General features: G+C 47.9%; 1 protein-coding gene across 1 annotated transcript in view; it reads left to right on the top strand.

The window, feature by feature from the left end:
* LOC117054087 (collagen alpha-1(VII) chain-like) overlaps positions 1 to 24,217 on the top strand; it is a 65,118-nt gene that overhangs the window by 16,288 nt on the left and 24,613 nt on the right. The window contains 19 exon segments of the mRNA XM_033162545.1: positions 763 to 906; positions 2,326 to 2,516; positions 5,264 to 5,383; positions 6,715 to 6,732; positions 8,741 to 8,767; positions 9,331 to 9,405; positions 9,816 to 9,896; positions 9,997 to 10,023; positions 12,287 to 12,331; positions 13,311 to 13,379; positions 14,265 to 14,360; positions 15,312 to 15,338; positions 15,833 to 15,886; positions 17,076 to 17,147; positions 18,400 to 18,459; positions 19,170 to 19,205; positions 20,111 to 20,155; positions 22,065 to 22,100; positions 22,840 to 22,884. Coding sequence (XP_033018436.1) covers positions 763 to 906; positions 2,326 to 2,516; positions 5,264 to 5,383; positions 6,715 to 6,732; positions 8,741 to 8,767; positions 9,331 to 9,405; positions 9,816 to 9,896; positions 9,997 to 10,023; positions 12,287 to 12,331; positions 13,311 to 13,379; positions 14,265 to 14,360; positions 15,312 to 15,338; positions 15,833 to 15,886; positions 17,076 to 17,147; positions 18,400 to 18,459; positions 19,170 to 19,205; positions 20,111 to 20,155; positions 22,065 to 22,100; positions 22,840 to 22,884 — 1,268 coding nt within the window.

Raw genomic sequence — 24,217 nt, 5'->3', positions numbered from 1 at the left:
TCCTGAAAGTTCAAATGAGTTACGATGAAAGCAAAAACACAGGTTAATTAAAATACTCCCACCCACAAAGGGCCAAAGGAACTTTCACTCCAAGGGCATGAGATCACTACTCCAGGCAACCTCTAATCTCTAACCCTGGTCTAGAGGAAAAACAAAAATTGATTGGAGAGGTTGCTTGACCCCTTCTCCTACCAACTGTTTTTTTTTTTCTCCTTGAAGGGGAACATATTTAGTGAGCTGGTATCTTCCCCCTTTGGGAAAGTCAGTTTTGAGCAGGAAAAAGGGAAAGGGTTAAGTAGCTCTTTCTTCCTGCTCTTCTGCTCCTGAGCGTTACATCACCAACAGGGGACCCCCCAGGCCATTTTGGCCACACCCACCTGCCCTATAACTGCCCTCATATCTGATGTGGGGCAGGTAAAATTGTGGCTCAGCCAAAAGGGGCTTTGCAGGCACTGTCAATCAGCTGGTTGTTGGGGCCTGCAAAGCATATTTCAAAATGCCATACGAAGTTTAGACTTTGTATTTCATTTTAACAACAAACCCTGGGAGGCTACGGCTTCTTGTTTCCAAACAGGAAAAGAAATGGGGATTTAGCACATTTCCAAAGAAAGAACAGGTCTCTTAGAGAATTAAACAGGGCTTCAGGGACTCTGCACCCGTTCTTGCACCCTCTCAAGTCCCCACAGACAGGGATATTGCTTGCTTCCCCTTGATGCCATGTCACTGTAACACTCTCCGCCCCGTTTCTATGCTTTCTCACAGGTAGGGCCATCGGCTACGTCTTGAAAGAGATATTCCAAGCCTTCAAGGGGATGAGACCCTCTGTGTCCCGCACCCTGGTGCTGCTGACGGATGGACCATCTCAGGACGATGTTGTGCCCCCAGCCAAAGTGGCCCACCTTATAGGTAAAGCTGTGGATCTGAGAGTATCTGGACTCTGGGCTTCCCATAAGTGGAGTCTTCCCCAGCTGGAAGATGAAGCACCTTATCTCAGTGCATGGAGCTCTTGAGCATCTGCTTGGCATGCAGAAGGTCCTAAATTTGATCCCCATCATCTTCAGGTAAGGCTGGGAATGTCCCGTGCCTGAAACCCTGGAGAGCCATTGCCAGTCAGTGTAGACCAGGGTTTCCCAAACATGTGTATCCAGCTGTTTGGGGACTACAATTCCCATCATCCCCAACCACTGAGCTTTCTAGCTAGGGATGATGGGAGTTGTAGTCCAAAAATAGCTGGAGATCCAAGTTTGGGAAGCCCTGGTATAGACTGATCAACAATTAAAAAAAAAAGTCAAGAAAAATAAAACCTACAATTAAAAAATATATATTTTGAAAGCTTGGTGTTTTTAAACAAACTTTGAAACTATTACAAGCTTGGCCCGGAGATACCACAGGGTTGAATCTAGAACTTTTAGCATGCAAAATGGTTGCTCTGCTACTGAGCTACTGTCTCTGGTGATTCCACTGTCAATAACAGTTCCCTATACCATAGGGACATGGGTAGCGCTGTGGGTTAAACCACAGAGCCTAGGGCTTGTCAATCAGAAGGTCGGTGGTTCGATTCCCCGCGACAGGGTGAGCTCCTGTTGCTCGGTCTCTGCTCCTGCAGGTACCACTCTGGTGGGAAGGTGAATGGTGTTTCCGTGTGCTGCTCTGGTTTTGCCTGAAGCGGCCACATGACCTGAAAGCTGTCTGCGGACAAACGCTGGCTCCCTCGGCCTACAAAGTGAGATGAGCGCCGCAACCCCAGAGTCATCCGCGACTGGACCTAATGGTCACGGGCCCCTTTACCTTTATACCTTGTCCATGGGTGCTTCAGGGAGGTTTCATAATGTGTACATTTAAGGTGGACAAATTCCTTAGCTACAATTCAAAAAGTATTGTCACACGCCACCCCAATCTGCAAGCAGTGCGACATTCCAGGGGTGCTTACCCAGGGACCGTGTTTCCTTCAGAATGAGGCATAGCAAAGACCGTGGTGTCTCTGTGATATAAGGTTTATTTACGCATGTATACCACCTGAGCCTATGATGGAGCCGTCCGCAGCATTAACACCTCAATAACATTCTGCTTCTCCTATAGCAACAGCCTTGGATTCCAGTAGAAATCAGGCATGGCTCTGCCTGCTTGCTTCTTCCAGCTTCTAGCTCACTCTTGCCTGCTTGCAAAGAGCCCCACTCCCCTTGTTCTCTGAATGACCCACACTTAGTGGGCCATTACCAGTCTGGCCTGGCTATCCCAGCAATTGAATCCGGGCTGGATCCAGGAATGACAAGCGGGGCTCAAGCTACCGCCTGCGACTCACCATAATATTTCCTCCCACTCCAGGGATCCGCATAATCGCTGTGGGCATTTCAGGGGCCGATCCGGAAGAACTGAAAAGAGCCTTGTTGCATCGGAACTTGAACAACCTGTTCTACGCCAGCACTTTTGACGATCTCCCGCTGATCCTCAGGGAGCTCATAGAAACCATTTGCTCTGGGTCCCAGCAAGTGGTTGCCACGCCACAGGAAAGCGGGGTGAGGGTCTTTTTCCTTGATTGGCACCTAGTTCTTCGCCTTGCATTTCCTCTGGGGGTCTTTTGAAGGGTAGGTTGACCAGATCCGAAAAGGAGATGGAGAACACGTACCTTCTGTTTGTGCAGAAGGGGGGAATTTGGCAAATGTGGTTTCTTCTTCAGGAATGAGAACAACTCTCTAACTATTTTCCACGCCTATCAGCTGATCACCCATTCCCACCACCCTTCTGAGTAATACCCCTCCCCACTCCCTCACTATATTTAAGGGTCTGGTGACTTCTGTTTCAGTGTATCTGAAGAAGTGTGCATGCACACAAAAGCTCACACCAAGAACAAACTTAGTTGGTCTCTAAAGTGCTACTGGAAGGAATTTTTTATTTTATTTTGTTTTTACTATGAATACACAATCTCTCTTCCCGTTTCAATTCCTCTAATAAATAACACTAGAACTCAAGGACTCGGGTGGCGCTGTGGTCTAAACCACTGAGCCTCCTGGGCTTGCCGATCAGAAGGTCGGCGGTTCGAATCCCTGTGACGGGGTGAGCTCCCTAGCAGTTTGAAAGCATACCAGTGCAAGTAGATAAATAGGTACCACTGTGGCGGGAAGGTGACCAGCATTTCCGTGCGCTCCGATTTCCATCACAGTGTTCCATTGCACCAGAAGCGGTTTAGTCCTGCTGGCCACATGACCTGGAAAGCTGTCTGTGGACAAACGCCGGCTCCCTTGGCCTGAAAGTGAAATGAGTGCTGCAACTCCATAGTCACCTTTAACTGGACTTAACTGTCCAGGGGGTCCTTTACCTTAGAACTCGTGGACATGCATTGATTTTGGAAAAATCAGGACAGATTAGTGAAAGTCCTTCTTCACACGGTGCAGAGTTAAACTATGGAACTCCCTCATCATCTTCATCATTTTTAATTTGTATACTGTCTTTCTATCTTACGATACTCAAGGCGGTTTACAAGCTGAAGAAACAATTTTTTTTTACATCTTATAACAATCTAATGAAATACAAAAATGTGATAATAAAACATAACTTTAAAATAGGCAACCCACATTTAAAAGTAACATTCAACAATCCTTAGAATAGTATTAAATAATAATAACATATAAAAGTTCAACAGAAATCCACTCAACAGTTACAACAAATAATTTCTAAACTGTAATCAATAAAACAACGGCAAGCCACAGTACATAGAATACAATACAAATTGAGAAGCAGAGACTAGAGTGTGGGGCAAGGCAGGTGGGAAGAGGCCAGGGCCGTCTTAAAGGGATCAGCCGCCCTGGCGCGACGATCCCTCGGCGCCCCCGGTGGGCCGCCTCTCCGCCCACCTCCCTCCCGCGCTGGCCGCCCTTTGGGAGGGGGGGTGAGTGGGAGATAAGGGGCGCGCAAAGCCCTGCGCCGCTCCAGCGCCACGCCCCTCATCCCCCGAGGGGTGGCCAGCGCGGGAGGGAGGTGGGCGAGCGGGGGATGAGGGGCGTGGCACTGGAGCGGCGCGGGGCTTTGTGCGCCCTTCCCAGCGCTCCAGCTCCGGAGGGCAGCCGGCTTGCAGCTCACCTGCCGGTGTGCGAGCGCCTGCCCGCCCACCCGCCCATGGGGGCGGGCGCGGGTTGGGGAGGGGGCGCCTGGTATGCCGGCGGGCTCGTGGGGCACCACTGGGGGGCCTGGCGCCCTGGTGCACCGCGCCACCCAGCCCCTATGACGAGACGGCCCTGGAAGAGGCCTTTCCTGATGGAGTCTCTCCCCTCACAGTTCTTCCTCCAGGACCAGCTCCCTTATGAGGACTCCAAGGGCCGGAGGGTGGGGGGCAGCAATGGTCACCAAGCTAGATGGCTTCCCAGGAAAACTAGACAAATTCATGGAGGGAGAGGGCTATCAATGGCTACTAGCCACATTGACTTGACTCTGGTGCCACATTTGGGGTCAGCAACGTTTCTGAACACCAGTCTCGCTGGAAACCCAAGGAGGGGAGAGTTGCTCTTGTGTTCGAATCCTGCTTTCGGGTTTCCCACAGGCATCTGGCGGGCCACTGTGAGAACAGGACGCTGGACTAGATGGGCCTCCATTGGCCTGATCCAGCAGGCACTTCTTATGTCTGCACTTGAGGGATTGGGGTCTTTTGGCAGGGGGTGAGGGGCGGCGGCGCAGAATCAGTGTGTGGATTAGGGCTGTTTCCTCAATATGTCCCTAGAGGAGTGAGCTGGGAGCCAGGAACTGGGAGTTCTGAGATGCAGTCAGTCGTCATCCTGCTGTCAGAAAAGGAGGGTGAATAAAAGACTCTGTGAAGCACGGATTAGCAGAGTGCAGGTGTCCACAGAGGCCTTCATTGGCACCGACAGGGTCCTCTCCTCCCGCTGGAATTAGTTTTGAAAGAAGCATTTCCTTGTAGCCAATGGAAGAGGTTATACTTCAACTGGAGCCAGGGTGGTGTAGTGGTTAAGAGCGGTAGACCCGTAATCTGGGGAACCGGGTTCGTGTCTCCTCTCTTCCACATGCAGCTGCTGAGTGACCTTGGGCTAGTCACACTTCTCTGAAGTCTCTCAGCCCCACTCACCTCACAGAGTGTTTGTTGTGGGGAGGAAGGGAAAGGAGAATGTGAGCCGCTTTGAGACTCCTTCGGGTAGTGATAAAGCGGGGTATCACATCCAAACTTCTCCTCCTCCTCCTCCTCCTCTTCTTCTTCTTCTTCTTCTGCCTTTGGCCAGCCTAACTCAACGTCCTTTGTGCTCAGATTGCCAGCAAGGAGTTGAATAAGGTGGAAGTTCTGCTGGATGCAAAGAGGGCAGCACCCGTCTCCAGTTCCTCTTCAGTTCCCCTGATGGTTCAGACCCCGCAAGGACCATGTGACCCAAGGTGCTCAAAAGTAAGCCAGCCAGCGATTCAATATGGCAGAGTATCCCTAACTCCACCCCACCCCACTCCTCCTCCTCCTCCTCTTCTTCTTTTGCTGCAGGCAGCTCTGCGCTGTGAGTTCGGGGGCAACCGAGCCAGCGAGATGCTGAGGCAGCTGGCCGGCTCCGCCCTCCTGCGCACCTGGGACTGGGCAACCTGGGGAGGGGGGCGCCGGGCAGATCTTTGGACCCTTGCGCCGCATATGCTTAAGACAGCCCTGGCCGCGGACTACCTGAGTGATGCTCTAGACCCCAGTGGGATGGTGGGGTGGGGAGAGGTCGTCCTTTGTGTCAAATGTACCAAAAATAAATAAATCATTTCCCCTAAAGTGCATGCGAGCACGCATGGTTTGCATGTGCCAGAATTGAAATATCTACAAAGCGACATCAACCCACCTAGAGCAGAAATTAAAAGCAGGTTGTCTACAGTGAAAGTGGTGTTTCTATGAGATGAGAAATGGGACGGGAAGGAAAATTACCATTATATATTTATTTATACCTGCCGTTTCCCGCTGTTGGGAATAAGATGACCCCTGAAAAAAGGGAACGAGGAAGACACACTTATTAAGTGCCGCATGGGCAGAAAGGAAGGCTGCGCGAGCAGCAGAGGCATTTGCAAAACTGGTGGCGAAAAAAAGAATAGGTGAAAGGAGATGAATAGAAAGGGAAATTGGACGGTCTGGGAGAAGGACAAAGACTGATACCAATTATGATGAAGAGGCAATTCAGTTGTTGGCATCCGTCTGTCTCGGGAGATGATAGGGCATATTCTAAGAAATGGGATGGAGAGAGGGAGGCTTGTCCGAGATGTAATTTCAGGGAAATTGGAAAGAAGAATATGCAGTTGCATGAAGCAAGTTGGGAAATGGAGATAAAGTGGAGATATAGGCAGCTATGGATTAAAATGCATGAGACACAAAAAAAAATGAGTGATAGGCAGAGCAATCCTAATTATACAGAGGGGGAAAGATACATCATTGCTATGCCAGTGGAATAATCGCTGTAACGTAAATGTAGGGGATGGAGAAACTTGGGCCTGGGGTCTAATGCTTCCCTTCAAATATTTCCATCCCAGATCTCTGTAACTAAGAATTAGTTCCTGAGTTTCATTTCCTCCTCTTCCCTCCTAGTTCCCTTTCCTTTTGTGTTGCGTCTCTTATACCGCAAGCCTGAAGTCAGGGTCTGTCTTCTCATTATTACTTGAAAGCCACTCTGGGAGCCTTTCTTTTTACTTGAAGGGTGGAATAAAATAAATGTCTAATAATAACAGCAACAATAATAATTGCCTTTTCTCTGTTTGCAGGCACAGAAAGGGGAGAAGGCAAGTATTATAACTTGATCAGGATTTTTTGTTTGTTTGCTTGTTTTTGTTCTGGGTTCACAAGGTTTGGAAGCACCAGAGGCTAAACAGATAACCTGTTTACAGAATGCAGATTATGAATTAAGCCTCTGGACTAGAAACATTTAGGATAACTGTAACTTTAGTCATGAGATCATGCAGTTGTTCTTAAACTGATCTGGGGAAACGAGTGCTCCTAAACACATTTCCAGGCACTCGCTGAAGCCATAATAATACTAATACTAACACTAACACTAACAACAACAACAACAACAACAACAACAACAACAACAACAACAACTTCAAATGAGCCAGAGCCTGCACTGTGCGCCGAAGAGGCAAGCAGCTTTTCCGCACAATAAATTACGTACTGCTCAAACGGAAATGTGGCTTGCCTCTTCAGCAGTGCAGGAGGCTGCAATGGAAACCCCAGACAGTTAAGAGGATGGTGACTGGAACCAGCTGGAGGGAAGAATCAGGTTCCATTGTGAGAAGCATTTAGGCAAAGGGTGGTATTGCTGCTGTCAGGGGACAGGATCCCATGGGCTCCTTTAAAGCTGATGAGACAGATCTCGCGCCTCCTTCTGTCGGCTTCCAGAGGGAGTCAGGAGGCCAGCTGGCTAGCCCCCAGCTGGATCATGCCGTTCCAGCCGACCTGCTGGATGATCCCAGATCTCTGGTGTGACATAAATCAGCGACCCAGACTTCAAAAGCCTGGGCACACTATATTAGCAGAGCGCACTGCACAACAGAAGTGGCGTGTTGAGGCTTGTGAAAGCATATTTACAAGCAGATTTATTGAGCATAAATCAGGACAAAGAAAACATGTCTCTCCATCTCCTCAGAGAGAGTCTCAAAAGCAAAAGCAAAAGCTATACACAACGGAAGTTCCCAGCAATCTGTTCCATGTCTGCAACTTAAGGTGGAATGGAATTTCCTAGCACTTCTTACTTAGATTGAGCTGTTCCTGGTCTGACCGCCTGTGCTTTCAACTGAATTGCCCCCAGGCCACCTGCTCTGAAAGGCTGATGGCGCAGAACTAATTCCTCCCATAAAAATGCCCTCCATTCCTATGACTAAACATCAGGAAGTACTCTCTGATAGTAGGAGCTGTTCTGCAGCGCAACGGTCTCCCTCGGGAGGTTGTGGACTCTCCTTCCTTGGAGGTTTTTAAGCAGAGGTTGGATGGCCCTCTGTCATGGATGCTTTAGCTGAGATTCCTGCATTGCAGGGGGTTGGACTAGATGACCCTTGGGGTCCCTTCCAACTCTACAGTTCTACATTTCTATGAATTGATTGATTGCATATAAACTTTGTGGTTTTTTTTTTTTAAAAAAATTGGGGTATGCATCCCTGTTTAGGGAAGTTTTAAATTACTGGTGTTTTAATGTATTTTTAACCTTCTGTTGGAAGCTACCCAGAGTGGCTGGGGAATGAATGAATGAATGAATAAATAAATAAACAAATAAAATTTCCATCCAAAATATACATAGATCAATAAATACTTGAATGTTGGAAATAATGTAAATTTATATAAAAAAGTAAATTACTAAGACTTCCCTCCACCCGAACGTGGTTCCTTAATAGTTCTTTATTTACTGCATATTAAGTAGTATCTAGATTGTGTTTCTCCAATATATCCATAATTTATGTCACTTCGCAGGAGACATTTGAAGCCAGCCAGAGATTTCAAATGTGTGCAATGATCATTTAAATATTGTCTATATTTGTCCCACTCTGTATAAAATTTCTGGTTGTCGTGGTTTCTAATTTTTCCTGTTAATCTTGCCATTTCAGCATATTCGAATAATTGTGCCTGCCAATCTATTTTAGATAGTATCTTATCTCCTTTCCAATATTGGGCTCGTAATGTTCTCACAGCCATGGTTGCGTACATAAATGACGTTCTCAATTCCTTCGGTATATCTATGCTTATAATACCAACATTTCCATGAATCTATGTCTTTTCTCATCTTTCCTCCTTGCCCAGGGAGACCAAGGCCCACCTGGAGATGTGGTAAGTGATGATCCAGCAGGGTGGGGAAGGAGTTTTTGTTTTTTTAAGGCCCACGAAAGAGACCTCACAGGCACAATGCGCTGTCTGCTAGCACCATGCTTGGGCCTGCTGAGGATGGGTTGAGGTTCCTCTCTAGAACGGAGCTCCAGAAGAACCTAGGACTTCTGTCACAGGGATGGAGAAGCTGAGGGTCTCCAGATGGTGCTGAACTTCTAAAAAGCAGGTGGCTTGACCTTGGGGAGTGGGAAGGAGGAAGAGGAGGGGGAGGAGGAAGAGGAGAGTTTGGATTTGATATCCCGCTTTATCACTACCCGAAGGAGTCTCAAAGCAGCTAACATTCCCCTTTCCCTTCCTCCCCCACAACAAACACTCTGTGAGGTGAGTGGGGCTGAGAGACTTCAAAGAAGTGTGACTAGCCCAAGGTCACCCAGCAGCTGCATGTGGAGGAGCGGGGAAGCGAACCCGGTTCACCAGATTACAAGTCTACCACTCTTAACCACTACACCACACTGGCTGGAGGGCAGCATCTTGAATGACACTCCTCTTCTGACTTTCCTTTCCAGAGCTTCACGGGTCTTCACGCAGGAGGGGGCTACGACCCGTTTAGTTTCACCACCAAGGGGGAAAAAGGAGAGCGGGTAAGTGAGGGAACAGGCTGGGTTTTGCGTCAACAGTTGGACACACGAATGTCGGGCCTTCTCTGTAGTGGCTCCCTGTTTGTGGAACTCTTCCCTCTCCCCAGTGAGGTTCACCCGGCGCCTTCATTATATATATTTAAAACATTCCAACCAGGCCTTTGGGCTGATTAATATCCTATAGCCTTTTAAATAGATCTGCGGGATACGGGTTTCGTTGTCTTGTTTCGATTTAATGATTTGCTGTGTTTTATCTTGCATTTTATTCTGCGAAGCGCCCTGAGATGTTTCGCCATTGAACTGTAAATGTAACTGTTGGCGTCCTTCAAAATGCTTCCAGCAGCAGCAGCACACGTTTTCCCCAAGAGACTCCCTTCCATTTCAACTCTGCTGTTTCCCCCCCTGATATTTAGGGACTTCCTGGGAAGGATGGGATTCCCGGATTGCCTGGCAGGCCTGGACGAACTGGTCCCCCTGGTTCCCCTGGACTCATGGTAGCTATTTGGGTCTGAACTGAAAGCACCTTCGAAAGGTTTGCCTTATTGTGTCCAGTCTTTGTAACACCCACTTTTCTTTCTCTCTGTCCATCGGCAGGGTCTCCCTGGCATTCAAGGTGATCATGTAAGTAGGTCATATGACTCCTTTTCCCAACCAGTTTCCTGCTGTTAGTCCTTTGGGCTGAGTCATACCATTGGTCCATCCAGCTCAGTATTGTCTACACGGACTGGCAGTGGCCCTCCAGGGTTCAGGCAGGAGTATCCCCTAGAGATGCCATTGGGGATGAAGCCTGGGACCTTCTGCATGCCAAGCAGCTGCCCTACCACTGAGCTACAGCCCTTCTGCCAGAGAGTGAGCTGGCTGTAAATCATGCCGTCAAAGTTGGCATTAACTCTTGAGTGGCAAAAACATGATGGTCACATACTTGGCTGAGCGTCGGTCCTAATGAACACGGCAGCTCATTCCCGGTGGGTCTTCCTGCATGAAATCAGTTGCTGAGACTGAAGGTCCCCTCCTTCCCACAGCTGCTAAAGTATCCTCCTCCCCAGGACTTTTCCCAAGCAATCGGAGACTGCGCCTGCGTGCTCCTCCCGTTTCATGCCTCTTCTGGTTCTTGTCGCAGCAGGAGAGAGAAACACCCTGGCTTCTTTACCAGCCTGCCTCATCGCTGCCTCTTGACCCCCATCTGCTTCTACCTCTGAGTCTGAACTGCTCTCTGCCACAGACTCTCCCAGCTCACTAAGTCCTGCAACCAGGGCCTGGGCGTCCATTTAGGCGAACTAGGCAATTGCCTAGGGCGCCAAAATGGAGGGGGCACTGGCCAGGCTTGGGCGGGACGGGCTAGCAGCAGCTTCTCCACTGTAGCGGAGAGGTGCTGCTTGCCCCCTACACCACCACCCCCCGGCTCCTGTTAAAGCAGGGTTTGGCGGGGGGTGGGATGGGCGAGCAGAAAATGAGAGGTTAGGCTTTGGGGAATGCGAGGAAAGGTCATTACCATTGCTAAAGGGATGCAGGAAATATCATAACAAAGCTGAATTACACGAGAAGAAGAATTGTACCAGTAATAACCCGAGACATCCATGTTTTCAAGTTACCTAATAAAGTTAAATGTGCTTAAACGTTTGTTGACTCTGGCAGTGTATCAGTACCTTAAGAGGTGTGACTAAGAGGAGAGAACAAAGCTTTCCTGTGGAAGAGGAAACTGTTTGCTTATTCTCCTGTCATACAGAGGGCTGGACAGTGAAGCCAAGTGTGCCACGTAGTTGCCTAAAGTGAAGGCAAACTGCAATAGTTGGGAACCCTGGTAGGGAGATCCCATAGGTGGCAAGAGGTTTTCAAACGTAGATCCCTGAGGTACCCCAGAGACAACTCCCGTATGAACAGTGAAGGAATCATCCTCGTTGTCAGTGAAACCTAAGGAGTGTCTCTGTTGAGGAAGTATTGAGGGAGGGGGAAATAGGATCCCTCACAAACTGCTGCTTGCCTCTCCACCACCCCCACCTCCCGCTAAAGCAGCCTTTGGCGGGGGGGGCACCAGAAGGTGGTCTCGCATAGGTCGCAAGAAGCCCTAGCACCGGCCCTGCCTTTGGGTGGGCATTTACAGGTTTCCTGCAAATTTGCATGGTCTTTTTGCATGTGACAGTTGAGCACCTCTGATTGACTGAGTTAAACTCAGTGAAGCCGTGTCGTTTTATGCTTGCTTACGGTGGAACCACTGGCAATGCTTGGCCAGACTGGAATGCTTGGGAAGCGTCGATACAGGATGCTTGCAGTCTGGTTTCTATGAGGGAAGGAAACGTTGTCTGGTTTTGTTTGCTGTTGGAACCAAAAGGAGATAACAGTGGTACCTCGGTTTAAGAACAGTCCTGTTGACAAACGATTCGGTTTACGAAGTCCCCAAAACTGGAAGTAGTGTTCTGGTTTCCGAATTTTACCTCGGTCTACGAATGGAAGCCAAAGGGTGGAAGGGCACCGGCGGTGGGAGGCCTCATTAGGGAAAGCGCGCCTCGGTTTAAGAACGGTTTCGGTTTAAGAACGGACTTCTGGAACGGATTAAGTTCGTAAACTGAGGTACCACTGTATGTGGAAGACAGGCTGAAGACTGAGTAGAGGTCCCAGGATGTAGGGAAGTTATGGGGAAAGAAACTAGGGCTGGCCTTATTGTTAAGCAGAGTGAGGTGACCACCTGAGGCAGATGGTGGTCTTTCAGAGCCCTTTGGCTGTCCACTTCTGTTGGAGAAGCCATCTTGAAGTAAGATTCATATGCCATCCAGTCAGCATGGAATGGAGTAAGGGCCCCATCAGGCGGTGCATGAGATCTCTTGGTGCCTTCAGGTTCTCTGTTTTTGCAGGAACCTAAACCTCCATCCTTTGCTTGGCGTTCTAGGGGCCTCCAGGATATCCAGGACCTCCGGGGCCAAAAGGAGATAGAGTAAGTTTCCTGTATGCTGTTTAAATCCTGATTACACCATTGATGCGCGTGTGACTGTGTGAACCATCTTTCTTCGCATGAACCTGCCTGGACCCCAAGATCAACATCTCAGGCCCTTCTCCATGCGCCATCTCCAAGTGTGGGACCAAAGGGTGGGGAACAGCCCTTTCTGTAGCAGTAGTAGTAGTAGTTGATATCCGACTGTCTCGAGAGACAATGGGGCATGCCTCCAGGGGTGAAGCCAAACTGCTGCGTTAGCAGCATCCAAGGTTACTTCCCTAAGGCATAAGTTCTTGTATCATTTCAGAAAATGCAGATCAGGGCTGAATCTAGGCATATACAGTGGAACCTCAACTTACGAATTACTCGACATACGAATTTTTTTACTTACGAACGAAAAAAGTGCCCGCACGCCTATGAATTTTTCGACATCCGAAGGACACCCGTTGGCGGTTTTAGATGCGGTTTACTCGACTTACAAATTTTTCCGAATTTTTCGTTTCCAATGCATTCCTATGGGGAAATCGCTTTTTTCGACCTACGAATGTGCATTTGGAACGGATTAAATTCGTAAGTCGAGGTAGCACTGTATACAAAACACTGTGAAATATATGTGTGTGTGTGTGTGTGTTAAAAGAAGACAGGAGAGCCTGGCGTGCTCTGGTCCATGGGGTCACGAAGAGTCGGACACAACTGAACGACTAAACAACAACGAAAATTTTCAAAATATATTTTGAATTTCCCATAAGCAAACCATCACCCTCTCGTGTCGCATTTGTATAATGCACCTAAAACGTTACATTTGCAGCTATTTAGCTGAGTCACAGGTAGGTTCGCCTTAAAATGTGAATTGGTTCAAATTTCTTCCCTTCTCCTTTTTTGTCATCTTGGGTTTCTTTGGCGTTTCTATATCCCATGGGAATAGACCTGCGATCTGCCTGATTAGCAGCATGTAAATACAGCATCTCCTCTTCTGCAGGGAGAATCGGGCTATGTGCTAGGGGGTATGGAGGTCATTCCAGGGCAAAACGGATTACCCGGACCGCCTGTAAGTAGGAGCAAAATATTTTGTCCTCCTTAATATTTCTATGATTTGACCCTTCTCCCCAATACATCCTGTTTCCTCTAGAGGTTGGACATGGCTTTGCCCAGACTCTGAATTCAACACAGTTTACTGAACTCCTCCCTTTCACTCTGAGTCCCAGAGGAGTTTATTGCTTCCTTCCCTTGCTGGTGGGTCAGATGCCTCCTGCATGGGATGAGGAGAAGCTGCAGCGAGCAGCATGGGTGTGTGGTGATGGGGAGCCTCATAGTGCAACGGAGGCTGTGTTGCTGTCAGGGGTGGTTGCCACGAGCAGGTCAGTAATAACTCACGCGGCATCCGTGAGCTCTTTAGTCAAAGGAACAAACTGCTCGGGAGGCCAGGCGCCCAGTGAGCACAGCAATTCTTCCCAATAGATCTTGCCCCAGTGAGGCCTTCCCACAGTTGCCTAAGTCTTCTCCTCTCCTGGGTCCTTCCCAAGCAATCTGAGACTTCGCCGCCTTGTCTGTCTCCGCCTTGCCCTCTTCATACCTCTTCTGACCCTGGGAGACCAAGGAGGAAGGGAACCGGTCGCAGCAGGAGGGGGAGACCTCCCTGGCTTTTTCAGAAGGCTGCCTCCACTCTGTCTCTTGGCACCCCCCTCCAGTTCTGCCTTGGAGTCTGAACTGCTCTCTGCCACAGACTCTGCCCGCACCCTAAACCCTGTTGCCTCTTCAGTTTCCAACACCTCCTCCTCCCAGTCTGCTCCCCCTTCTCCCTCTGACCACCCATTGTTGTCCCAACAATTCCCTGGTTCTGAGCCTTCTTCCCTTGGGGGTTCCCCAGCTGCTACCCCCCCCACTCCTCTGCATCCATGACAGTTGTTCAGATGTTTGGGTTAAAACATTTCAGGGTTACAAGGGGCAGCCAGGAGTTCCCGGAGTGCCAGGACCACCGGGTTTGCCCGGACTCCCCGGGCCGCAGGGACCACCTGGATTGTCAGTCAAGGTGTGTATGGGCTTGCAAGCAGGCAAGGGGAATACTAGCCTCCGATGCTGTCTATATTTGCAAACAGTAGAATTCAGTGGGTTGTGGGAAAACCATAGCTCGGTGGCAATTGTCACTGAATTTCTGTTAAACTGATTATCAGTGAGGCCTGAGTTATGTACTCAGGAGTGTGACCTGACCTCAAAGTAAAGAACCATTTAAGGCGGAACCTAAGGGCTGATGGTTACAGTCAAAAAAACAACTCCAGATAAGGTACAAGGAGGGTTCTTCTATGTGTAGTAAAAATGGAGCCAGGAATGGGGTCCTCCTCCTTTCAGGAGGTCTCATCTGGCTTAGCATTGGGGCACAAGTATGTTCCTGGAAGCTATGAAGAGCAGAAAACTTGAAAGTCTTATGAGGGTGGAAGAAGCATTAAGGGGCCAGAATGATTTAAAGAACGCCTTTAGCATTATATAAACGGATCAGGACCGCAATACCTCAAGGACCTTGTCTTCCCATATGAACCTACCCGGACCCTGAGATCATCTTCTGAGGCCTTCCTTTGTATACCTCCTCCTCAAGAGGTCCGGAGGGTGGCAACACAAGAATGGGGCCTTCTCTGCAGTGGCTCCCCGTCTGTGGAATGCTCTCCCCAGGGAAGTTTGCCTGGCACCTTCATTATACACCTTTAGACGCCAGGCAAAAGGTTCCTTTTTAAGCAGGCCTTTGGCTGATCCGATTTACATCCTATGCCCTTTTAAAAAGTTTTTTTTTGTGGTGGTGGTGGTGGTAGGGCTATTGGGTTATTGTTTTTATTTTATTTTATTAGGTATTTTCTGGTTTTATATCTTGATTTTATTCTGTAAACCGCCCTGAGACCCCTGGTATATAGGGTGGTATATAAATTCAATTAATTAATTATAAATTAATTAATAATAATAAATATAACCACCTCCTTTCTCTCTGTTCCAGGGTGAGCCAGGAGACCCTGGGGTCAGGGTAAGTGCCAGGTTGTTTTACCACCTGTTCAAGCTATCCTGTGTTGAGAACATCAGGAGAGCCTGGTTGGTGGAGCAATCCAAAGGGACGTATCAAATAATAATATAATCACAAAGGGACTCTGAGGGCCATCGAGTCTAAGCCCCTTGCAGTGCAAGAATCTCAGCACACGGTCGCCCATCCAATTTGAAACCATACCTGACTCTGCTTAGCTTTGCAAATGTGCCAGCTGTTTTATTGCTGCGCCACTCGGAGGTCCAGCATCCTGTTCTCCCCACTTGTATTGTCCCACTGGGGCATTTGGTTGGCCCCCTTTGAGAACAGGATGCTGGAACAGATGGGCCTCCCTTGGTCCAACCTGGCACCTTCTTTCCTTCTTAAGTCATGATTCTAAAAAATCAGCGCTATGGTACCCTCGAGCGATCCTCAGCTCAGATCCTGCGAGAGACGCGCCGTGCAAATGAGGCAACAAAATGGTTCTTTGTTCCCCACAGGGACCTCGAGGGAAGAGCGGCGTCAAGGGAGAGAAAGGAGAAGCCGGAGAGTTGGTGAGTGTGACCTTTCAGGGTGCGTCCAGACGATAGGAATTTTGCGATTGTTCTCTGGATGGTAATCTTAGGTCTTCTGCCCTGTTTTCCGATGTTCTTTTCACATTGCAGTACCTGTCGTGTGTTGGAACCACAGTTTTTTTTTTACCGCTATACCGGCAGGTTGTGCTAAATTTCATTCGCACCAGTGGTCCTGGTGTGGCACAGACAACAACGCCGCTCCTTCCTCACTCTTTCCATACATATTTGCTTCTTCCTCGCCACCCGAAAACAGCAAGAAAGAACCGCATGCCCCGAATTTCATCACTTGCAATATTCCAAGTCAAGGGGGCTGCAAACACCCTACCACCAGATTCTAACAACATGGAAACAAGCATCAAACGTGCTGTGTTGTTAGCTGGGACGCAGGTGGCGCTGTGGGTTAAACCACAGAGCCTAGGGCTTGCTGATCAGAAGGTCGGCGGTTCGAATCCCCGCGACGGGGTGAGCTCCCGTTGCTCGGTCCCAGCTCCTGCCAACCTAGCAGTTCGAAAGCACGTCAAAAGTGCAAGTAGATAAATAGGTACTGCTCTGGCAGGAAGGTAAACGGCATTTCCATGCGCTGCTCTGGTTCGCCAGAAGCGACTTTGTCATGCTGGCCACATGACCCGGATGCTGTACGCCGGCTCCCTCGGCCAGTAACGCGAGATGAGCGCCACAACCCCAGAGTCGGACAAGACTGGACCTAATGGTCAGGGGTCCCTTTACCTTATTGTTAGCTTCCCAGATGAGGCTTTTGTGTTGTGTGAAAGCTCTGGTCCCGATTCCTGCTTTGCAGGGACTTGACCCTAGATGACCCCTAGTCTCCCTTCCAGCTCTCCAATTCTGTGGTTCCAAATGTGATGCTGAACTAGATCAGGCATTCTAGCAACCTAACCCAAAGGCAGGATTTGTTGTTTCTGCTGCTGTTAGAGCGGTTACCAATCCATAGCAAACCACCCAGCACCTTTTTCTTGCTCACCTGGCTCCAAGACACAGGTGGGGAGCCTGTGCCCCCCTGAGATGGTTGGACTGCAACTCCCACCAATACTGGCAAGATGGGAAGAGACAATCGTTTGCTTCTGAGTTTGGCCTGGTGCACAGGTACAACAGGTGTGGAAACCTTTCCGTCTTTCCTAATCTATTTTGTTTTTGTTTCTTTAATTTACAGGGGAAATCTGGCTTACCTGGCCCAATAGGGCTGGATGGTACTCCTGGAGCTACTGGACCAAAAGGTGAAAAGGTATTGCTTTCATTAGCGTGAAAAGCTGTGGAATGACCTTCCTGGGAAGTTCTGCTGGGATCCGTCTACCTGTGTTGGACACTGATAGGAACACTTTTTCTCCCTCTGTCGTAACACTAGAATTTGCAGAAACATCCAATGGAGCTGGATGTTGGGAGATTTAGAACAGATGAAAGAGTCTTTCTTCACACAGTGCAAACTATGGAACTCAATCGCCCAATAGGCAAGGATGGTTTCATATTTGACAAGTTCATGCAGAGACCTGTTGATGGCTATGAGCCATGATGGCTATGCTCTGCTTCTGAATACCACAGGAGGGGAGAGGGCTCTTGTGTTCGAATCCAGCTTGCTGGTTTTCCACAGGCGTCTGTTTGGCTACTGTGAGAACAGGATGCGGGACTAGATGGGTCATCAGACTGATCCAGCAGGCTATTCCTGTGTTCTTATGAGAATAGCAAGTTGCCAGGCCATTGGTCCATCCAGCTCAATGCTGCCTACACTGACTGGCAGCAGCTGTCCAGGGTTTTAGACTGGGGTCTCTCTCCCATCCCTACCTGGCAATGCTGAGGATTGAAGCTTGGGCCTTCTGCCTGCACAGCAGATGCTCTGCAACTGAGCTACGATCCTTCCCCAAAGATTTACTGCTTTATGAAGGATGTATCCTATTCCTCCTCTGTTTCTGATGTTCTTATTGCAGATGTTAATATTGCATAGCTTGAAGCAACTGGATGCATAAAAACTGACTCCTTACTGAATAAAACACTGTCCAGACCCATAGGCGTTGTTAAAAACCTTACCTGCGGAACTTTCTTCAAAACAGGACAAAACTCCCTTCAAGGTGGTGATTTGTAATTGAATACCTTAATCATGTGATCTAAGGTTAAACACTCACTTGTTAGAGAAGAGAATATTCCCAGTTAACCATTAACTCAATTAGACCTCAGGAAGCTCTTAGTATGGTGCCATGGAAAATCCCCAATATTGGCAATACACATGCAGGCATTCTCCATTTCAGCGTCAATTAAACAATTATACTTAACAGCTCATGCAGTGAGTGCTCTTGTTTATGCAGCCAAAACAGTAGCACCCAAGCCTAAGAAGGATGGATCAGCAGGCTTGAGGAAGCCCAAGCTTTGCAGAATTATCACATATTGTTTTAGGAAGTGCAAATTAGGTAGATCTCAGTGCAAACCAAGTCAACTGCCACACACTTCCAATGCGCTGAATGTGCTTCCCTGCTTCTTTTTTTCAGGGTGAGGTAGGACTTGGCCTTCCAGGGACCCCTGGTTTAAAGGGAGCAGAAGGAGACAAGGTGGGTTTCATCTCTGGAACAAATTTATCATTCAGGGCAGCTCATGGAATGCTGAAGGGTGTCTGTTTTGCAATACCTAGGCTGAACTCTTTGTGTGATGGGTTTTAATAGGTAGGAGAGGATATATGAATTGAAAATTATCCCTCCCAGGGGCCCACGTTTGTGAGTTGAACAGAGTTTAAATCCCCCTCCTTAGCAGCAAATTGAAGCATCAAATTAGGCTGTAAAGTCCAACTATGAAGGAATCTGGCTCCCCCTTTTCTTACCCCACTTAACAAAGAATCAGACAACAGACTTTAAAGTAAGTTTAAAATATGATTTACTTACTCATAGTCTTGCATTGGTTCTCAGCTACAGTAGCAGTAAAAGCTATGCAGGCAAAATGCTTATATTTACAGTAGAAACAGTCTCAGGCATTTGTCTGAGCTGGAGCAAGTAAAGGGCATGTCTTTCCCCATCGCTGGTCAATGGAAGAGAGAGGGAGAGAGAAGGAACAGGAAATACTTATTGATTCTTCCTGATCAAAAGAGGAGGGGAAATGACATCACACAGAGCCCTCTCTACCAATCACATTTCTATGGTCTGAGTCTCTGCCTATCAGCAATACAGCTCTATGGTTTTACAACCCTAAACTTACTAAGTAGCAAGAATATGCATTGTTGGATTTGGCTGCTAATTCTCCCACACTCCTCTCTCCGTTTCTTTTTCAGGGGGCAACAGGCCTTCCTGGATCCCAAGGACAGAAGGTGGGTTTTGAATGATGATTTGTCAAATCTGACCGAATGTGGCTAAGATCAGGAAGTGGTAGCAACTTCATTTTTTGTAAGGGGGGCCTCTTGGTTAATTGCACTTATAATCTGGTCTCTGAGTTAGATTGCTGCAATATCCTATGCATTGTGCTGCCCTTGACGATAGTTCAGAAACTGTAGCTGGGGCAGAATTCAGTGGCCAGATTGCTAACAGGGACCAGGTGGTCAAATTTATGCCCTGGGCGCCGATTCATTTCTGGGCTCAATTCAAGATGCTGGATTTGCCCTGAGCATAGGATGCTGCTTTAGAATGAGTCAGATCACTGGTCCATCCGACTCAATATTACACTACACTGGCTGGCAGAAACTATCCAGGGTTCCAGGCAGGAGTCTTGTGTTTGGTGGGGAGAGGGTATTTTTCTGTCTGACTAGAGAGCTTTTAGTCTGCAGTTGTTGATTTTAATATTTTATTTTCTTGAACTATGTTGTATGGACACTATATGAGTCAATTTAAAGGTTAATCCACAGCTCCATTCCCACCCACCACCCACTTTCCCCTTCCCCATCTCTAGTGCTGAATTGGAACAAACAGCAATCAGGTTTTCTGTGAATTTCCTCTTGATCTGATTTAACTTGAAGTCTATTAACTTTCTCCACACTATGTACATTTCTGTAATTGTATATTCCCAGTTAATTCTCATCCTCTTTCTTTCTTTCTTTCTCTGGTGCATATGGGGAGGGCTGAATGCTTTAAGAAATAATTTCAAATATGTTTTTATTTTATTCCAAATAACTGGCTGGGGGGGGGAGGATGAATCCACCTGATATTACCCTATTAACTTCAGTCCTCTGCAATGAGAAATGACTTGCTGGAGATAATACCTTCCTTTTTCTCTCCTTAGGGTGAACAAGGCATGCCAGGCGCAGAAGGACCAACAGGTTTGAGGGTAGGAATGCCAGGCTAACAATGTGGCTGGTGTTTTGGAATGCAAAAAGTGAACCAAAGGCTGACGGCAAGGCAGCCTTTTGCCAACTTGGTGTGTTCCAGATATTTTGGATTACAACATTCTGGGTTGTGTCTGGGCTGCACCACTGGTGGTGGTAGACCCCGTGTCTGATTGCTCTTCCATACAATAACTCCCTCCCAAAACTCGTATATCAGGGATAAGGCTTGGCTAGAATACTTAGATGGAAGGGACCCCATGGGTCATCTAGACCAACCCCTCGCAGTACAGGAATCACAGCTAAAGAATTCCAAGCAAGTGGCCATCTAACCTCTGGTTAAAAACATCCAATGAAGGAGAGTTGGCCACCTTCCAAGGGAGTCCGTCCTACTGTCGAATGGCCCTTCCCATCAGAATTCCCTCCTCCCCAATGTTTAGTTGGAATCTAGTTTCTTTTCTTCTTTATAATATATTTTTTGATTAAATTTTAACATATTTTCTGTCAGGGAACTGCCCTCAGCCCCACGGGAAGTTTCTTTGATGTATAGAATCATAGAATCCTAGAGTTGGAAGAGACCGCAAGGGCCATCCAGTCCAACCCCCTGCCAAGCAGGAAACACCATCAAAGCATTCCTGACAGATGGCTGTCAAGCCTCTGCTTAAAGACCTCCAAAGAAGGAGACTCCACCACACTCCTTGGTAGCAAATTCCACTGCCGAACAGCTCTCACTGTCAGGAAGTTCTTCCTAATGTTTAGGTGGAATCTTCTTTCTTGTAGTTTGAATCCATTGCCCTGTGTCCGCTTCTCTGGAGCAGCAGAAAACAACACCTCCTCAGCAGCAATACCTCTCCAAGCGGGCAGAGCAACTCCTGCGGCGGGGAGGGGCAGGGAACAAGCAGTCTGGAGAGGCAGCAGCTTGGGGATGTTGCTGGGAGCCCCAGCACATCCCGTGACATTTGCTCAGAGGGGAGCATGCCTCTTTCGTCCCCCCAGTAGTGCAGGGAGGTCAGAAGGAGACAGGGAAGGAGGTGCCTGGGTATGCCGAAATTCCTTTGTTGGGGTCGTAGCCAGAAACCGGCACTCCCAGATTCTGCTAGCAACTGATAAAGTCATGTTTTTCAGCTCTCTGCTTTATAAACAGCTTAGCGCAATAAAACTGTTAAAAGACAGTTCGGACTCATGCCTGCTTACTCGTGAGCAACCCAAGACACACCTGACATTTTACAAACATCACTTCACATCTTTTACAATATTTTTGGACTTCCATCAACCGCAACTAAAGAATTCCAATTTTCATAACTTAATCTTGTAAATTCATAATTTTACTATTACCTTTAAAAATCTATAACCAATTACCACTACCCTAAATATTTTCTGTAATATTTCATATAGTTCTCTTTACAAAACTTCCTGTAGACCTACTAGCGTCATTTGCTGTTTACAATTGTTTTTCAAATAATTCCGAAATTGCTTCCAATCTTCCATGAATCTCTGGTCCCACCGGTTTCAAATTCTTCCTGTCATCTTGCCCAGTTCAGCGTGGTCCATTAACTTCGTTGGAATCCACTTTCCTGTCATTTGAATCCTTTAGAATCGCCCCATCTTCCATGCGACAGCTGTTCAGATGTTGGAAGATGGCCATCACATCAGTTTTTTCAAATTATATATTAAAGAACGGCGAGGCCTAAATAACAGTTCTTGTCCAGTGCAAGAATGAGAGTCCCGACTGTTGCTCAGACCTGAGTTCTGAGTGCATGGCACACACCTGGCCCTCTCGGGGAGGGAAAAAAAAACTCACAGTCCCTTTTCCTGCAAAGTGTGTAGTGTGAGATGCTTGCAAGTGAACCTCATTATGCCAATGGATTTTGCTATAGACAATGGTGTTTTGAGCTATCTTCTTTCTCAATCTAGGGCAAAAAAGGCCAAGATGGTATCAAAGGAGAAAAGGTGAGGTGTCTATTGCTTTCAGCCGGAGCTGGTTCTAGGGTAGCACAACCACAACAGTACTGCAGAACAGAGTATCTGAAGAAGTGTGCATGCACACGAAAGCTCATACCAAGAACAAACTTGGTTGGTCTCTAACATGCTACTGGAAGGAATTTTTTATTTTTTATTTTGTTTGGTAGAACAGAGAGTGAGAGGTGGAGGGGGCCCCCAAGCATTTTTTAAGATTTGCCTTGAGAGAGTCTTTAAACCTCTTTTGTTGACCACCAGCATTACGCTTTCCATTTTTAAGTTCGGAATAGAGTAGTTGCTTTGGAAGATGATAATCAGGCAACTGAACAACATCAGACTGTCCCACACTGCAGGTGTGCAATTAGCTGAGTGGGTTGGGATGTGTGTGCTTTGGGTGACCCTTGCAATGCCACTCTCACCCCCCTACCACCACCAATGCACCCTGTGACTGCTTCTCACTGCCAACCATAGGCAGAGGATGGCTTCTTAGCTCAAGGGTGCAGAACTTGTGGTCTTCCACATCTTGTTGGACTCCGACTCCCATCAGGCTCAGCAAGCTAGCATGGCCAATGATGAGGAATGATGGGAGTTGGAGTCCAGCAACATCTGAAGGCCTCCAGATCCCCCCTCTCTCTGTTAGATGAGTGTAGAGTGCAAGTATCCATTGTGGGCTAGACACTTAATGTGTTTTTGTAGCATAGAATGAGAATCTGCGGTCTGTCCTTTGCAGGGAGAGCGTGGAGAGGCAGGGGTGAAGGGTCTTCAAGGAATTGCGGTAAGCCTCTTTTGATTTGAAGCTGCCAATTGCCTGATATTTTGCCGTGGGGCGCCAGGGCTCCAAGTTTGCGCCAAGTTCTGGGGGGCACCTGGGGAGAGGCGGAGGCTGGACGTGGCGCCTCCCGGCATCAGCTCACTGCCCTCACCCACCACGCCAAAGCAATGCTGTGCCCGGAGCCTCCATCTGCCGTGGAATCTTTGAACCACGGCACCGGATATCCTTAAGACAGCCCTGAATCTTCCCCAACCCATTTCTGAGTTTTCTGTGAATGTTTTTTCAGGAAAGTTCAGGTAATATGATCTAAATTAAGAACCATCCTTTTTTCAAGACTAGGACAAGCCATCAGCTCATAAAGTATACAAGCGGAACATTCAATGCACCCTTCATTATTTTTGCTAGTCTGATCAGAGAAACCACATCGTTGTAGGCAGGGCTGGTGCTAGGGTTTTTTTTGCGCCCTAGGCGAGATCACCTTCTGGTGCCCCCCACTGCCAATCCCTAGCACCAGCTCTGCGGAGAAGCCCAATTTCGGGCTGCTCCCCCCTCCCCGACACTCTGCCGCTGGCAGAACGGCACCGGGCAGCGGCGGGGGGCAGGCTGGCCAGCGCCCCCTCCATTTTGGCGTCCTAGGCAACTGCCTAGTTCACCTAAATGGATGCGCTGGCCCTGGTTGTAGGTAATCAGACAGTTATGTCCAGGCTGTCAGATTTTCATCAGAGGCATGTCCATCTTCAGAGAAGAGATGGGTGCTGGAACAGCAACAGGACCCTTTCAGTAGTGATGCTGCATTTAAAAAATGTCTTCCCCAGAGATGTCCGGCTGCAACCTTCACTGAATTGTAGGCACCAATTGAGGCTCTCATGACAAGTCATTTGGATGCCATCTGTTGTCAACAGTATTATGGGCTGCTTAAATAATAATAATAACAACAACAACAACAACAACAACAACAACAACAACAACAACAATAATAATAATCTGCCACCATTTGATTTGACTGGTTGCATTTTAAATATGCATTTAATTACTTTTCTGTTGCCTGATGCTTTGCATTTTCCGCAGATAGATTAAGAACGGGAATGATATATACAGTACATAAACAGTATATATCTTAACAGACAAACCCAGATCATAAAACCGTAGAGCTGGAAGGGACCCTGAGGATCATCTAATCCAACCCCCTGCAATGCAGGAATATGCAATTGTCCCATACAGGGATCAAACCTGCAACCTTGGCATGATCAGCACCACGCTCTAACCAACTGAGCTATCCAGCTCCAGGCTCTGGAAGGGCAGTCAACTCCAGTTAAAGACTCCGCCCCCAGACCTG

Source organism: Lacerta agilis, chromosome 10, assembly GCF_009819535.1.
Source record: "Lacerta agilis isolate rLacAgi1 chromosome 10, rLacAgi1.pri, whole genome shotgun sequence".
NCBI classification, from domain to species: domain Eukaryota; kingdom Metazoa; phylum Chordata; class Lepidosauria; order Squamata; family Lacertidae; genus Lacerta; species Lacerta agilis.
This window is presented reverse-complemented; position numbering and strand designations above follow the sequence as displayed.